Genomic DNA, 15,627 nt, shown 5'->3' on the forward strand with positions numbered 1-15,627 from the left:
TTCAGCTTCATATTTTCCCCCATTTTCTTCAAATCTGAAAACGATGTGAAGCCACGCACATTTCTTGAAGAACTGCATTATGGGCCCTAAAGTACGGAAATAGTGTCCTCTGCGTGTATACTTCATATTTTGGCGAATTTAGTACAACATCAGGGAACTGCTGTTTCCTGAAATACACAATCATCTCCTTCGTTTTGTTGACGTTGAGGGAGAAGTTATGTGCCAGGCACCTCTCTGCCAAGGCCCTCACCTCCTCCCTGTAGGCTGTCTCATCATCGTTGGTAATCAGGCCTACAACTGTTGTGTCGTCTGCAAACTTGATGATTGAGTTGGAGGCGTGCGTGGCCACGCAGTCATGGGTGAACAGGGAGAACAGGAGGGGGCTGAGCACGCACCTTTGTGGGGCCCCTGTGTTGAGGATCAGCAAAGTGGATGTGTTGTTTCCTACCTTCACCACCTGGGGGCGGCCCGTCAGAAAGTCCAGGACCCAGTTGCACAGGGCGGGGTTCAGACCCAGGGCCCGAGCTTAATGATGAGCTGGAGGGTACTATGGTGCTGAAGGCTGAGCTATAGTCAATGAACAACATTCTTACATAGGTATTCCTCTTGTCCAGATGGGGTATGGCAGTGTGCAGTGCAATGGCGATTGCATCGTCTGTGGATCTATTGGGGCAGTACGAAAATTGAAGTGGGTGTAGGGTGTCAGGAAAGGTAGAGGTGATATGATCCTTAACTAGCCTCTCAAATCACTTTATGATGACAGAAGTGAGTGCTATGGGGCGATAGTAATTTAGTTCAGTTACCTTTGCTTTCTTGGGTATAGGAACAATGATGGACATCTTGTCCGCGTGATCAAAACAATCTTGAAGCATAGATTCTGATTGGTCAAACCAGCATTGAATAGGCCTTAGCACGGGTATTTCCTGTTTGAGTTTCTGCCTATAGGAAAGGATGAGCAAAATGGAGTTTTGCCGAAGGGAGGGCGGCGGAGGGCCTCCTAGGCATCCCGGATGTTGGAGTAGCAGTGGTCGAGTGTTTTAGCAGCGCGAGTCCTACAGTAAATGTGTTGATAGAACTCCGGTAGCGTTTTCCTCAAATTTGCAATATAAAATTATAGTAATTGATTTTGGAGAGAAAACTGGTGTGATAGGGAGAAAAGACATCCGTGTGGGACGAAATTTGAGTGCAGTAATTTCTGAGTCTTGACATATAGTAAGTATTGTATTTCTTCAGGCGAACAACAAAATCTCTGCTCTCAAATTAATTTACTGCATGCGGAAATTCGAGCATCGCAAGCTCTCAAGTTAATTTTGGTTCACCACGCTGGCCTGCGCTGGTGGCACCTGTCCTCTGCTCGCTCAACCACAGTTCCTCTCTTGACTCAAGTGTTTATTGTGCAATGATGTTTCATCATGCTCGCGCGTGCCATCTCGCGCCGTTCGACTTTTGAATCGGAATTGATGCCATACACGAGATGGGTGGAGATAAAGCAAACAAGATGGGTGGGGATAAAGTGCGCAAGTAACAAGACCGTAGTGAAGAAACTCATTAGGCCTATATTTTCTTGCCAGTAAACTACATCATGTAGGGTAATTGTGCAAAGTAGCCTACATAAAGTGAGCTAAATAAAATATAGGCTATAGCCAGGCCTCCCTATTCCTTTAATCCTATTCAAATCAAATCAAATTTTATTAGTCATATGGGCTGAATACAACAGGTGTAGGTAGACCTTACAGTGAAATGCTTACTGATGAGCCCCTAACCAACAATGCAGTTAAAAAATAAATATATATATATAAAGAGGACCGAGCACGCTCCCATTCTCCCAATAGGCTTCTAAACAGCTTCTACCCCCAAGCCATAAGACTCCTGAACATCTAATCAAATGGCTACCCAGACTATTTACATTGCCCCCCCTTTTACACCGCTGCTACTTGCTGTTGTTAGCATCGATGCATAGTCACTTTAATAACTCTACCTACATGCACATATTACCTCAACCGTGCAACCGGTTAGTCGAGTGCCACTTTGTGTGTGTATGTGTGTGTATAAAATATGAATAATAAGAAGAAATAAAAGTAACAAGTAATTAAAGAGCAGCAGTAAAATAACAATAGCGGACTATATACAGGGGGGTACCGGTAAAGTCAATGTGCGGTGGTACCGGTTAGTCAAGGTAATTGAGGTAATATGTGCATGCATCTCCTTTATCTTGATCACGTTGAGGGAGAGGTTGTTGTCCTGGCACCACACGGCTAGGTCTCTGACCTCCTCCCTATAGGCTGTCTCGTCGTTGTCGGTGATCAGGCAATCCCGCAATGCCCTCCGTTATGTGGCAAATATCGGCAAACTTAATGATGGTGTTGGAGTTGTGCCTGGCTGTGCAGTCATGAGTGAACAGGGAGCATAGGAGGGGACTGAGCACGCACCCTTGAGGGGCCCCTGTGTTGAGGATCAGCGTGGCAGATGTGTTGTTACCTACCCTTACCACCTATTGGCGGCCCGTCAGGAAATCCAGGATCCAGATGCAGAGGGAGGTGTTTAGTCCCAAGATCCTTAGCTTATTGATGAGCTTTGAGGGCACTATGGGGTTGAACGCTGAGCTGTAGTCAATGAATAGCATTCTCACATAGGTGTCCAGGTGGGAAAGGGTGGAGTGCAATAGAGATTGCATCATCTGTGGATCTGTTAGGGCGGTATGCAAATTGGAGTGGGTCTAGGGTTTCTGGGATAATGGTGTTGATGTCAGCCATGACCAGCATTTCAAAGCACTTCATGGCTACAGACATGAGTCGGTAGTCATTTAGGCAGGTTACCTTAGTGTTTTTGGGAACGGTGACTGTGGTGGTCTGCTTAAAACATGTTGGTATTACAGACTTGGACAGGGAGAGGCTGAAAATGTCAGTAATGAATCGTGCCAGTTGGTCAGCGCATGCTCGCAGTACACGTCCTGGTAATCCGTCTGGCCCTGCGGCCTTGTGAATGTTGACCTGTTTAAAGGTCTTACGCACATCGGCTGCGGAGATCGTGATCACGCAGTCTTCCGGAACAGCTGGTGCTCTCATACATGTTTCAGTGTTATTTGCTTCGAAGTGAGCATAGAAGTAGTTTAGCTCATCTGGTAGGCTCGTGTCACTGGGCAGCTCTTGGCTGTGCTTCCCTTTGTAGTCTGTAATGGTTTGCAAGCCCTGCCACATCCGATGAGCGTCAGAGCCGGTGTAGTACGATTCGATCTTAGTCCTGTATTGATGCTGTGCCTGTTTGATGGTTCGTCGGAGGGCATTGCAGGATTTCTTATAAGCTTCTGGGTTAGAGTCCCGCTCCTTGTCAGCGGCAGCTCTAGCCTTAACCTCAGTACGGATGTTGCTTGTAATCCATGGCTTCTGGTCGGGGTATGTACGTACGATCACTGTGGGGATGACGTCATCAATGCAATTATTGATGAAACCAATGACTGATGTGGTGTACTCCTCAATGCCCGGAACATATTCCAGTCTGTGCTAGCAAAACAGTCCTGCAGTTTTGCATCTGCTTCATCTGACCACTTTTTATTGATCGAGTCACTGGTGCTTCCTGCTTTAATTTTTGCTTGTAAGCAGGAATCAGGAGGGTAGAATTATGTTCAGATTTGCCAAATGGAGAGCTTTGTCTACGTCTCTGTGTGTGGAGTAAAGGTGGTCCAGAGTTCTTTTCCCTCCAGTTGCACATTTAACATGCTCATGCTAAATTTGGTAAGAACGATTTAAGTTTCCCTGCATTAAAGTCCCCGGCCACTAGGAGCGCCACCTCTGGGTGAGCGTTTTCCTGTTTGCTTATGGCGGAAAACAGCTCATTGAGTTCGGTCTTAGTGCCAGCCTATAGTTGCGGATAATACATGTTGTTTTATGATGTGTCAACTAGTAATCAAGTGACAGTTTTATTATATTTCAATTTAAGTCAGGTTTGGATTGAGTTAAAAAAAAAAATGATGCATGCATTTTAGGATTCACTACAATGCACTATTATGACAGCAAACGAGGATTTCAATTGTTCCATCCGACTTGCTGTATTCCTTAGGAAACCCCGCCTATTTTACAGGAAGTAACTGTCAAACTGGCCGTGCTCACTGACTCTGCTACATCTGTTGAAAATCAGAGAAAAGTAGCCAGATAGGGGGAAATAACGGTACACTTTTCAACAAACTCACATAAAACAATAATGGAAAGTGTATCCGCGCCGTTACGGTGCTTCGGCGAATGTCACGCCGCGGAGAAGTACACGGATGACGGAGTGGAGACGGTGACTTCGGTAGAACAGGTAAATTAAGCCAGTTGACGGCCGGATTAGCCCCGTTAGCTGCCATGGCTAACAAACATTGCTGTCTACCTACACTAGAGGCAAGAAGTGATGATTTGCGTAATCATAAACAAGTGTTTTAAAAAAATAAAAAAAAATGTACGTGCTTTTAAATCACTCGCATGTTGTTACTATGTTGAGACATGCCAAGCTAAAATGTTTATTGTATTCTACTGCCATTTACTTTATGTTCGAATTTTTAGTTTTTTTACTATTTCTTATTGTTGGATTGTCGAGAATGAACATGCAAGTAATCATTTCGTTGTACGATGTATACCATGGGTATCTCGTACATACGGCTAATAAAGCTAGCTAGCATTAGCCGCAGTTGTAATGTAATTAGCTCCATGGCTAGCTAGCTAACTAGTTAAGATTGTTAATAGAACAGGATTAGTCGATACAAGGTAAGGATTGGCAATTCAGACATCTTCTTAAATGCTATGAATACCTTTTCATTATGTCAAAATATACATTCGTATCAATTCTAAGGAGTGTTTATCAAAATATGCAACTTTTTTTGGTTCTAGTCCAGCACTGACACGTGGGATTCAACTAATCAAGGACTTGATGATGAGTTAAAGCTGCAAGCAGTAGTACAAAACAGTAACAGAGCCCCTTGCCATCCCTGGTTCGTTAAAAAGCTGAGGGATTGGGCTGGAGAAATGTATTCACTCTCAAATGGATACACAGAGCTATGGATGCAAGGATTGACCATCCATGATATCAAAATAAATGATCGTTTTAACCATGTTTTGAGACTATGGTGTTTTATATTTTCTTTGTTTACAAACATTAGAGTAAAACAAGCTTATATTGTGGGTTCTGATGATGTATGACAGTTGAACTAAACTCATGAGGCATTGTGAAGTTATATTCCTCAAGAATCAATGGGTACATATTAATTTATAAGTCAAAAAAATGGATGTAGTAAAGACTGATAGCCCCTTTAAGTCAGGTCCTGTCAGTGCTTGCTTAGAACCAAACTGTGCACCCTCTAGGGGAAGTGAGAGAAACTGCGCCAATGTTGTCATTCTGGATAATGCCAATGTTCTGTATGGTCAAGAAATGACAGCCAATTATATTGTTTAGCTGCCGTCCATAATGTTTAAAAAATAAACTAGTGTGCATGCAGTCAGTTTCATTCTCATGCCTGATTAAAGCTCTCATTTTGATTTATATGTCTCACTCAAACATCTTATTTTATCCAGAGAAAAGTCGAACGCAGTATTCAAGAAGTAATCAGTGTTTACAAGCAGATACACAGCTTACCGCAGTAAGTAAATGTTCAAATTTATTCTCTGCTTTTCAGCATGATCACAGTCTTTGTTTTGTATGTGAGAATCTGTCATTGCTCTGAATCCTACTAGGCTATGTCCTTTACCTGAAATGTGACCACATATTAGAAGACTGAGTTGTAGTCCTCTTTTTGTGTTAACATTTTGGGAATATAACGAAATACTGGGAGTAAGACAATTGTCTACAGGGTTGTTAACATTTCACCCTTCTGAACAAGATATCTACAAGGTTCTTAAAGTTTCACCCTTCTGAAGAAACTCTAGCCAGTAGATCTGACCTGCTTGCTTACAGCTGAACTAGGGTCGGACAGACTTCCTGTGTAGATTAAGACACAGTGGAGCCGGCATGAGATTATTCTCGGGAAAACATGCGTCAATCCAGGAATGAGAAATGCTTTGTACTCCGAATTGTCCCATTATCCCAACTGTTACACCGAGAAGAATGAATGACTACTAAAAAGACTAGCACTCGTTCATTCTTCTTGGTGTAACAGTTGGGAAAATGGGACAACTCGGAGTACAAAGCATTTTTCATTCCTGGATTGATGTACGTTTTCCAAGCCATATCTTGAGCCTGCTCTGTGATGTCTTAATTTACACAGGAAGTCTGATCTGCTCAATAAACCCAAGCTCTGGAGAAGGTGTGGTTCGGCTGCGCTTTCACTGACTGACTGACTGACTGACGGCCGGACGCCCTGGACCATAGCTAAACATACCCTAGATCACATGTCAAACCGTTTCCACGGAGGGTTGAGTATCTGTGGGGTTTCATTGCGTCCTTGTACTTGTTTTCTGTCCTTTTCTCTCCATTCAAAGCACCACCGCTGTTTTCACCACCATGACCGAGTGAGTATGTCAACATATATTTAGTAGACGCTTTTATCCAAAGCGACTTACAGTAGTGCGTTTTCCTATGGGTGGCTCCAGCGAGACTCTAACCTACGACACAGGAACATGTAATATATCAGTGTTTCCGCTGCAGTCATTAAAAAAAAATATGGAACGTGAAACGTATTTCTGTTCACTTTGAAGATGCTACAGCAGTCCACATGTTACTCTTCCCCTTCTAACAAAATAAGTTATGAATTGACCAATCTGACAGCCCCATAGTAGAATATTTGATCTATTTATCTAGTTTGCTTGTTGTGGTGTGTTCTATGTGAGAGAGCTCTCGAGGCCCATTCAAGTTACAAGTGCCATAGGGAGAGAAACATGCATTCTGACAAGCAGTCAATGCAGAACAATTCTTGCAATAACAGTTTTAATGGTCTTTGTTAAAAGGAGGGGGTTCCCAGCTTTCCATTCCTACTTTATTTATTTTTATCAACTCATAAATATATGCGAACTGCACCATTTCAAACCTGGAGTTTTTAGCAGCGGAATAGCTAAGCACGTTACCGCTCAGCAATTCAATTAGCTGTGACCGTATAGGGGCGAGTGGGGCTAAATGTTACACGGGTCAAATCAAATCTTAGTTGTGAAATGCATCGAATTACAACAGGTGTAGACTTCACTGTAAAATGCAAATTTACGAGCTTTTTCCCAACAATGCAGAGTGAAAAAGTAAAAAAAATTGGCTATATTTTTTTTTATAATAAGGAAATATTAACACAATAAAATAACAAGGCTATGTACAAGGATTACCGGTACCGAGTCAATGTGCAGGTGTACGAGATAGTTGAGGTAATATGTACATGTAGGTAGGGGTAAAGTGACTAGGCAATGAGGATAGATAATAAACGGGTCAACCTAAATAGTCCGGGTGGCTATTTGATTATCTGTTCAGCGGTCTTTGTAGGGCAACTTGGGGTAAAATGCCACCCTACCTCAAATTTTGAGGGAGTGACTTAAAAAATAGTGATGAGACAGATGACGTGTTTAGTTAAACAAGAGTTGTGGCAACCAGGAAGGTGTTGTTGGGGGGGGGGGGATTGTGACATGAGTTATTTCTGTGAGAAGTACAGGCACAGGGGTTTGTTACCCTAACAGGTAACCTACATTATATTCACAGTGGTTATGCATGTTTTTTTGGGGACATACAATTCATCAATAGGATGCTAACTAGTTAAAAGTTTCACTATGCAGAAATTGCGTCATCATTTCCTGATTGCTAAAATTCGTAATAATTTGCCTAATTTCAGTTTGTGACAACAAGTAAGTATATTGTAGAGAATCATTGTACCATCTAAACCGCTGGGAGCTGGGCTCCCGAGTGGTGCAGTGGTCTAAGACACTGCATCTCAGTGCAAGAGGCGTCACTGCAGTACCTGGTTCAAATCCAGGCTGCATTACATCCGGCCGTGATTGGCAGTCGGATGGGGCGGCGCACAATTGGCCCAGCGTCGTCCTGGTTTGGCCAGGGTAGACTGTCATTATAAATAAGAATTTGTTCTTACCTGACTTGACTAATTAAATAAATGTGTAAAAAAAAAAAATATATATATATATATCAGAACAGTAACCATAGAAATAACACACATAGACTTGCTTCTTAGACTTGCTTTCTTTTGCTTTCTTTTTTATACTTTTATTAGTCTTTTTCAAAACAATACAGCAAAAACAGTAAATATTAACAACAGAAACAGTGAAACCAAAGAATAAATAAATATTTCCCAGTTACTTTTGAATACAGGTTAAGGCATATTATTTCAAGCTCTTAGACTTGCTTTCAATGAGTGACAGATCTATAACTCACATTTCTATGTGAATTTGGTTGGGTTGCTCAAAATGTTACATATTGCACCTTTTAAAAGGTCACATTTGAGATCCAACTAAATAATTAGTGCAATAGCGTAAATGCAGATAGGCCTATGCTTCAGCCTATTTATTTATAGCCACTATGCTGCATCAGTTGGGCAACAGGTGATACTGCTTACTGCTAATAGCATACCTGGATGTATGGACCATGCAATAAGATATATGCATGGGCCAATATGCAAAATTAATTGTGACAAATAATTTACCAATATGTTTGGCTAATTTTTGAAAGTGGAAGTTATATTTTTAGATGGTGTCAGCATTTATTCATTTGAGTAGAATGTCCTTTTTAAAAAGTAATTAGAACTGAGCTTCTCAGTCCTTCTACATAAAAATGATCAGGGTGTGGGGACCCCCCCCCCCCCTCTTTCGCATGCGTTCCCGGAAGTGTCACGTAGTTGTGCCTCTGGGTTTAGCAACTCTTTGGTGTAGTCGATGAGGGCAGAGAAACAAAGCTGAATTGAATTGATGACTTCTAATCAAGGCCTAATTCTGATTTGCCTGCGAAGTTATTATCCATCCAAGTCCAATCTTGCATTCAAGGTTGAAAGGCCAACATGCTCTCTTTCAAAGGCTGCTGGTCATTTCCATGTAAAAGGACCCATGAGCACCAACATGAGAAGTTCATAGGAGCATGTGAAATGAAAGCTGAGAGTCTATATTTTTGGGAAATGAAGGCATATAAAATATATATTTCAACCATTTTTCCAGCGTAAAAATTAGGCATAAGTAATGGCTTTGATTTCTGGTCAAACACTTACCAAAAAAAGTGCACGGTGATGAGCTTGATGCTCCTTTCCAATAAATGTCGAGGGTCTTATTCTGGTGACATGACGATCGATGCTTGGCTGTTGTTTTGACAAATACAAATTCTCACTTTCCTGTCCATAATAATGTCATCATGTAGGCTTTACCCACACTGTATCTGAGAGCTGTTGGATAGAGCGCAAGTGCCAAGACATTCGCTATGTAACGCAACATTTCTTGTGACAAAACCATCAGTGAAGTTAAATGCGATGGAAACCCATTTAACTTGTATCTTTTTTTTTTTTATTCAGTACATGGAAATATAACCAAGTTATTTTTATGTACACTATACCATCACACAGCCTTTTTATCTGCAACAAGTACATTTGATGGAAACCTCTCTGATGGGGAAAATGCGCATCTTGTTTTTATGGAGATTTTTTTAATATTCACATGAAAATCTGTCGCTAATTGAATGGAATATTAGCTAGTGTGATGAATAATACCCATATATGCAAATGATGATATTGCATGTTTCTGTGTACATGACCATGGATACCATGAAGAGATTAACATTCATATCCATAATTATTCATTTCTGTCTAGTACTGGTCAGGGACCCATGATGTATACTGAACAAAAAATATCAACACAACACGTAAAGTCTTGATCCTATATTTGATTAAATAAGAGCCCAGACATTTCCCATACACAAACAAAGCTTATTTCTCCCCAAAAAATTGCACAAATGTTGAGCATTCCTCTTTTGCGAAGATAATCCATCTACCTGACACTTGTGGCATATCAATAAGGTGATTAAACAGCATGATCATTACACAGGTGCACCTTGTGCTGGGGACAACAAAAGGCCACTCAAAAATGTGCCGTTTTGTCATGCAACACAATGCCACAGATGTCAAATAAATAAAAATATATTTGTCACGTGCCGACTACAACAGTTGTAGATCTTACTGTGAAATGCTTACTTACAAGCCCTTAACCAACAATGCAGTTCAAGAAATAGTTAAAATATTTACTAAATAAACTAAAGTTAAAAAAATTATAATCAACAAGTAACACAAGAAAATGACATAACAATAACCAGGCTATGTACAGAGTCAATGTGCGGGGGTGTACAGGTTAGTCAAGGTAATTTGTAAAGTGACTATGCATGGATAATAAACAGCGAGTAGCAGCAGTGTAAAAACAAAGCACTTGGCATGCTGACTGCAGGAATGTGAACCAGAGCTATTGCCAGATAATTTAATGTTCATTTCTCTACCATAAGCCGTCTCAACGTTGTTTTAGAGAATTTGGCAGTATGTCCAACTGGCCTCAAAACCGCAGACCACGTGTATGGCGTCGTATGGGTGAGCAGTTTGCTGACGTTAACATTGTGAACAGAGTACCCCATGGTGGCGGTGGGGTTATGGTATGGGCAGGTATAAACTATGGACAACGAACACAATTGCATTTTATCGATGGCGACTTGAGATACCGTGACGAGATCCTGAGGCCCATTGTCGTGCCATTCATCTACCTCCATCACCTCATGTTTCAGCATAAAGCACGGCCCCATGTTGCAAGGATCTCTACACAATTCCTGGAAGCTGAAAATATCCCAGTTCTTCCATGGCCTATATACTCATCAGACATGTCACCCGTTGAGTATGTTTGGGATGGTCTGGATCGACGTGTACGACAGCGTGTTCCAGTACCCACCAATATCCAGCAACTTCGCACAGCCATTGAAGAGGAGTTGGACAACATTCCACAGGCCACAATCAACAGCCTGATCAACTCTGTGTTGATGGTGGTCACACCAGATACTGACTGGTTTTCTGATCCACGCCTCTACTGTTTTTTTGTTTTTGAAGGTCTCTGTGACCTGCAGATGCATATCTGTATTCCCAGTCATGTGAAATCCATAGATTAGTGCCTAATTCATTAATTTCAATTGACTGATTTTCATATAGGAACTGCAACTAAGTTTAAATCTTTTCAAATTGTTGTATTTATTTTTGATCTTTATAATTCAGTTACTGTAATTCTGTTACCAGGTGTAAATCCACTTCACTTACAGTAGTTAGAAATCCCAAATAGATTATTTTTTAATATCAAGGGTTTATGTTATTAGCTGACACCCCATTTCATTCTGCAGACATCTTGAAATCTTAATTTGGAGCAGATATTTAAGTTTTAGAAAAACCTGGTTGCATAAAAACCTGAGAGATGATTTTACTGTAATTCCGATACCAAACTTTATCTGCGCAGTTCTTCCATTAAAATGTGTTTTTGTAAATTGTTAAAAGTAGTCTTTGTGCATGGAGTTGTATGGTTTAAACTTTGAAGTCAATGTCCATTACTGTGGAATTGCCCTGCTATGAAACAACTGTAATGCTTGAGTACTTCAGTAGTGTGTGTGTGAGATTACTGTCGTGTCGTGATTTTATAATTGTACAGTGACCCTGTGATAATGAAATGCCAGCTGATCTATGACTAATCCTCAGTACTGAATGGTACTCTCTCTTATCCCCTCTCTCTTATCCTCTCTTCGTCTCTCTTCCCCTTCTCTTCCCCCCCTCCACTGGGAGAGGAGGATGAGTGTCAGGAGTGTGATGTCACACACACTCTTTCTCACAAACACACACACACCACAGTCTAAAGCAGGGGAATGGATGTGAGATTGTCACTGTTGGCACCTGCAGATCAACAGTGCTGAGCTGAGCGTTAGTAATTGGGAGAGAGGAAAGAGCTTCATTTTATTTTGGAAGTCGGTTGAGAAATCACTCAAGACGTATTGTAGTTTTAAAAATGCAAACTGTATTCATAATGTGTGTTTGTTGTTTTAGGTACCTCAACTTATTTAGCTTGCTCTGTGTGTAGGCTGTTATGCTGTGTCCTATATTAGAATGTGTGCTACCTCGGTTTATGTATCCTAACTATGTTAAGCTAGCGTTAGCAACCGTAATGTAGCCTGGTCCCAGATCTGTTTATACTCTAGCCTACTCCATTGCTCATTGTCATGGCAATGAGTGACAGAGAGTTGGCATGATGGCACAAACACACTGGTACTCTGGCTAAACCATGTTGTGGGTAGGCTACATGTATAGATTATTTCTCCTCTATTGTTTTCTCCACTCTATCTGGTCTTTATGCATCTTCACTATTGTATCGACAAGCGTTACAACATGCACACGTATAGATTTACACTCTTGTGTTTCTCCTCAGGCCCACTGGGCTAGCGTTACTGGGCTAGCATTACTGGGCTATTGATCTTCAGTGTGTTGTCTCCTCAGGCTCACTAGGCTAGCGTTACTAGGCTATTGATATTCAGTGTGTTGTCTCCTCAGGCCCACTCTATTGAGGGACCAGCACTACCAGTACCTGAAGAAAGGATTGCGTCATCTCTCCGATGCTTATGAGGTAGGCCTATGTACTGCGTGATTAGTATTTCCCACAAAGCACAGAGTGACGATAGAAGCTAACCCCTCCATTAATCCTCACTGGCCTGTGCAGCTGACGCCTAGTTTAGTCCCACTACTCTAAAATGGCTGCCTGTATTCCCTATCCTTACTAGTGTCTGGATGCCAGCAGGCCTTGGCTGTGCTACTGGATTCTACACAGTCTGGAGCTGCTGGAGGAACCTGTGCCCACCGCCATCGCCTCAGAGTAAGTACAGCAACTGTACCGCTACACTAGAGGTAGGCAACCCTGATCCTGGAGTCACTTCATGTTTTTGATTCAACCGTCCTGGAAGACCAGAGATGTGTTGGAATACCCATACTAACATACTGTATACGACGTACATAATGAGTATATACTATTCGTTTGTTTTAGTATACTGTAAATGAACGGTATCCTTTCAGTGTCCTAGGTCCTTCACCTGTCTACCCGGAAGTAGATGCTGTTGCTATGCAACGTCTTGCTAGCTTGTTAGCATAACAAATGACTAGCTAGACATCTTACGACTTCATTAACAATGTCCATTGAGAAGACACAACGACTATATACCACTTAGCTAAGAATGACGGGAATAATCATGTCAATAAACGTTGGCTAGTTAGCAGTATATTATTACCTATATGCTAACTAAGTTCATGTATTAGTAGCCAACTAACGTCAGGGAGATAGCTAACATACAAGCAACTGCTGTAATGATATGCGGTTCATAATGCTAGCGTAGCTAACAAACTGTCAGCCAACGTAACTTATTTGAAAAGTCATTACTTTATTACATCTATAAAATGTTCTTAACATTTGTCATAATTAGTTAAAGCGATGGATTTGTATCTCGTTGTACTTCAGCTTCATATTTTCCCCCGTTTTTCTTCAAATCTGAAAACGATGTGAAACCACGGCCATTTCCTGAAGAATTCCATTATGGGCCCCAAAAGAATGGAAATAGTGTCCATTGCTTGTATACTATTTTGGTCAATATAGTACGACATCTGGGAACTTTTGGCATACAAACTATATCCATACTATGACCAATAAGCATACTATATACTCAATTTGTCACAAATAATAAGGTTAGTGAGGTTAGTATGAGTTTTCTGTTGAATTTAGACAATCACTGAACTGATCAATTAGCTCAGTTGGTCAGGTGTGGTGCCTAATTGTAACAAAATCCTGCAGTACCTGCGGCGCCTCCAGGAACAAGGTCGCACACCCACTACGCTACACTAACGTGACGCACGTACCCACGCTACCCTAACGAAATGCAAGTGGACAAATGATGGCTGGTTAGAGCTGCTGCCCAACCATAATACCAACCTACTGGTCATCACTGTCTACCTACTGTGGGTGCGTGCAGCCTGCTCTGTACCCTGATGCTGACCAAACACCCTCTCAACCTACAGCCCTTAGAATGCGTTTTATTCTATTCTCACCAACCCACTGGTGCCCGTCTCAGTACTGTAATACCAAGCCAACCCTCTGGTGCCCGTCTCAGTACTGTAATACCAAGCCAACCCTCTGGTGCCCGTCTCAGTACTGTAATACCAAGCCAACCCTCTGGTGCCCGTCTCAGTACTGTAATACCAAGCCAACCCTCTGGTGCCCGTCTCTCAGTACTGTAATACCAAGCCAACCCACTGCTCTGTGTCATCACGAGGCTGTGCAGTCAGCTGAGCTGCAGCCTGAGTTGGGGAGGGTAGAGAGGGCAGACTGGCAGGAAAGTGTGGATTGGATCCCCCCCCCTTTGCCACGTGTGCTACTGTGGCTAGAGGGGGTAGCTTCAATCTTCTCTCTGTTGTGGTCATTGATGTGCTTTATGGTTAAGTGTCTGGGAGAAATAGTAACTGGTGGATACATTACATATAGGCCTAGTACGTGGTCATCAATGATGGGCTTATCATGAAGTACATATGCCTACCTCATAAACATCAATTGTTTTTAGGCCGTCTGGGTCCGCCGTCTGGGTCCCTACCGGGCCGTCTGGGTCCGCCGTCTGGGTCCCTACCAGGCTCAAGATTGGTGAAAGGAAGCAACTTTGAGATGGCTCAGTTTTGCCTATTCAGTTTTCAATATAAACGGTAGTTTAGCATTTTGTGTGTTACCCCTGGCGATGTGATCTGCTTTGCACTATGTGTGTAACTCACATTGCCCTCTCTGCCCGTCCAGTGTGTGTAAGTTCCTGGCACGGTGTCAGAGTCCTACTGGGGGTTTTGCTGGAGGTCCATGTCAAGCTGCCCACCTGGCTCCTACCTACGCTGCTGTCAACGCACTCTGTATCATCGGCACCCAGGAAGCATACAACATTATCGACAGGTACAGTCACCTCTGTTACTACAACGTTATCGACAGGTACAGTCACTACAACGTTATCGACAGGTACAGTCACTACAACGTTATCGACAGGTACAGTCACTACAACGTTATCGACAGGTACAGTCACTACAACGTTATCGACAGGTACAGTCACATAAAACAAACAATTCTCGGGTGCCTCCCGAGTGGCGCAGTGCTAGAGGCGTCACTACAGACCGTTTACTTCAAACAATTTGTATCTAGTGTCTGCCAAACGAAAATTGTGACGACTGAGCGTGACACAGGTGTTGCCGTAGCAGCAGGTGAAATGTTTTATAGTAACTCATCTTCCCTCCTTACTCCCTCTTCCCTACTTTTCCTCTTCCCTCTCAGGGAGAAGCTGCTCTCCTTCCTGTTCTCGGTGAAGCAGCCAGATGGGTCCTTTGTGATGCACATAGGAGGAGAGGTGGACGTCAGGTGAGAGACGAAGTTGAGCAGCCTTCCATCGCCATGGTTTCACTGTTAGTGGAGCAGACCATCACTGATATGTAATAACAATGTTTCTCTCTCTCGCTCTTTCTCTCGCTCTCTCTTTCAAATCAAATTTTATTAGTCACATCCGTCAAATACAATGAAATGCTTACTTTCTCTCTCGCTCTCTCGCTCTCGGGCTCTCGCTACCTCTGTGTGTTGTAGGAGTACGTACTGTGTATTAAGCCCTACCTCTCTCTGTGTTGTTGGA

At 42.3% G+C, this 15,627-nt stretch overlaps 1 protein-coding gene across 2 annotated transcripts in view; it reads left to right on the forward strand.

Annotated features, from left to right (window-relative positions):
• The first annotated feature begins 3,942 nt into the window (after positions 1-3,942).
• LOC106571088 (protein farnesyltransferase subunit beta) overlaps positions 3,943-15,627 on the forward strand; it is a 30,376-nt gene continuing 18,691 nt past the window's right edge. The window contains exons 1-6 of one of the 2 annotated variants that reach the window (XR_006759135.1): positions 3,943-4,296; positions 5,544-5,608; positions 12,488-12,560; positions 12,715-12,806; positions 14,760-14,906; positions 15,279-15,362. Coding sequence is in view for 1 of the 2 variants with exons in the window: in XM_045695555.1 (XP_045551511.1) it covers positions 4,198-4,296; positions 5,544-5,608; positions 12,488-12,560; positions 12,715-12,806; positions 14,760-14,906; positions 15,279-15,362 (560 nt within the window). In the remaining variant the exon portion in view is untranslated. The remainder of the gene's footprint in view (positions 4,297-5,543; positions 5,609-12,487; positions 12,561-12,714; positions 12,807-14,759; positions 14,907-15,278; positions 15,363-15,627) is intronic. The other variant, XM_045695555.1, reaches the window with a different exon arrangement.

Source organism: Salmo salar, chromosome ssa15, assembly GCF_905237065.1.
Source record: "Salmo salar chromosome ssa15, Ssal_v3.1, whole genome shotgun sequence".
NCBI lineage: Eukaryota > Metazoa > Chordata > Actinopteri > Salmoniformes > Salmonidae > Salmo > Salmo salar.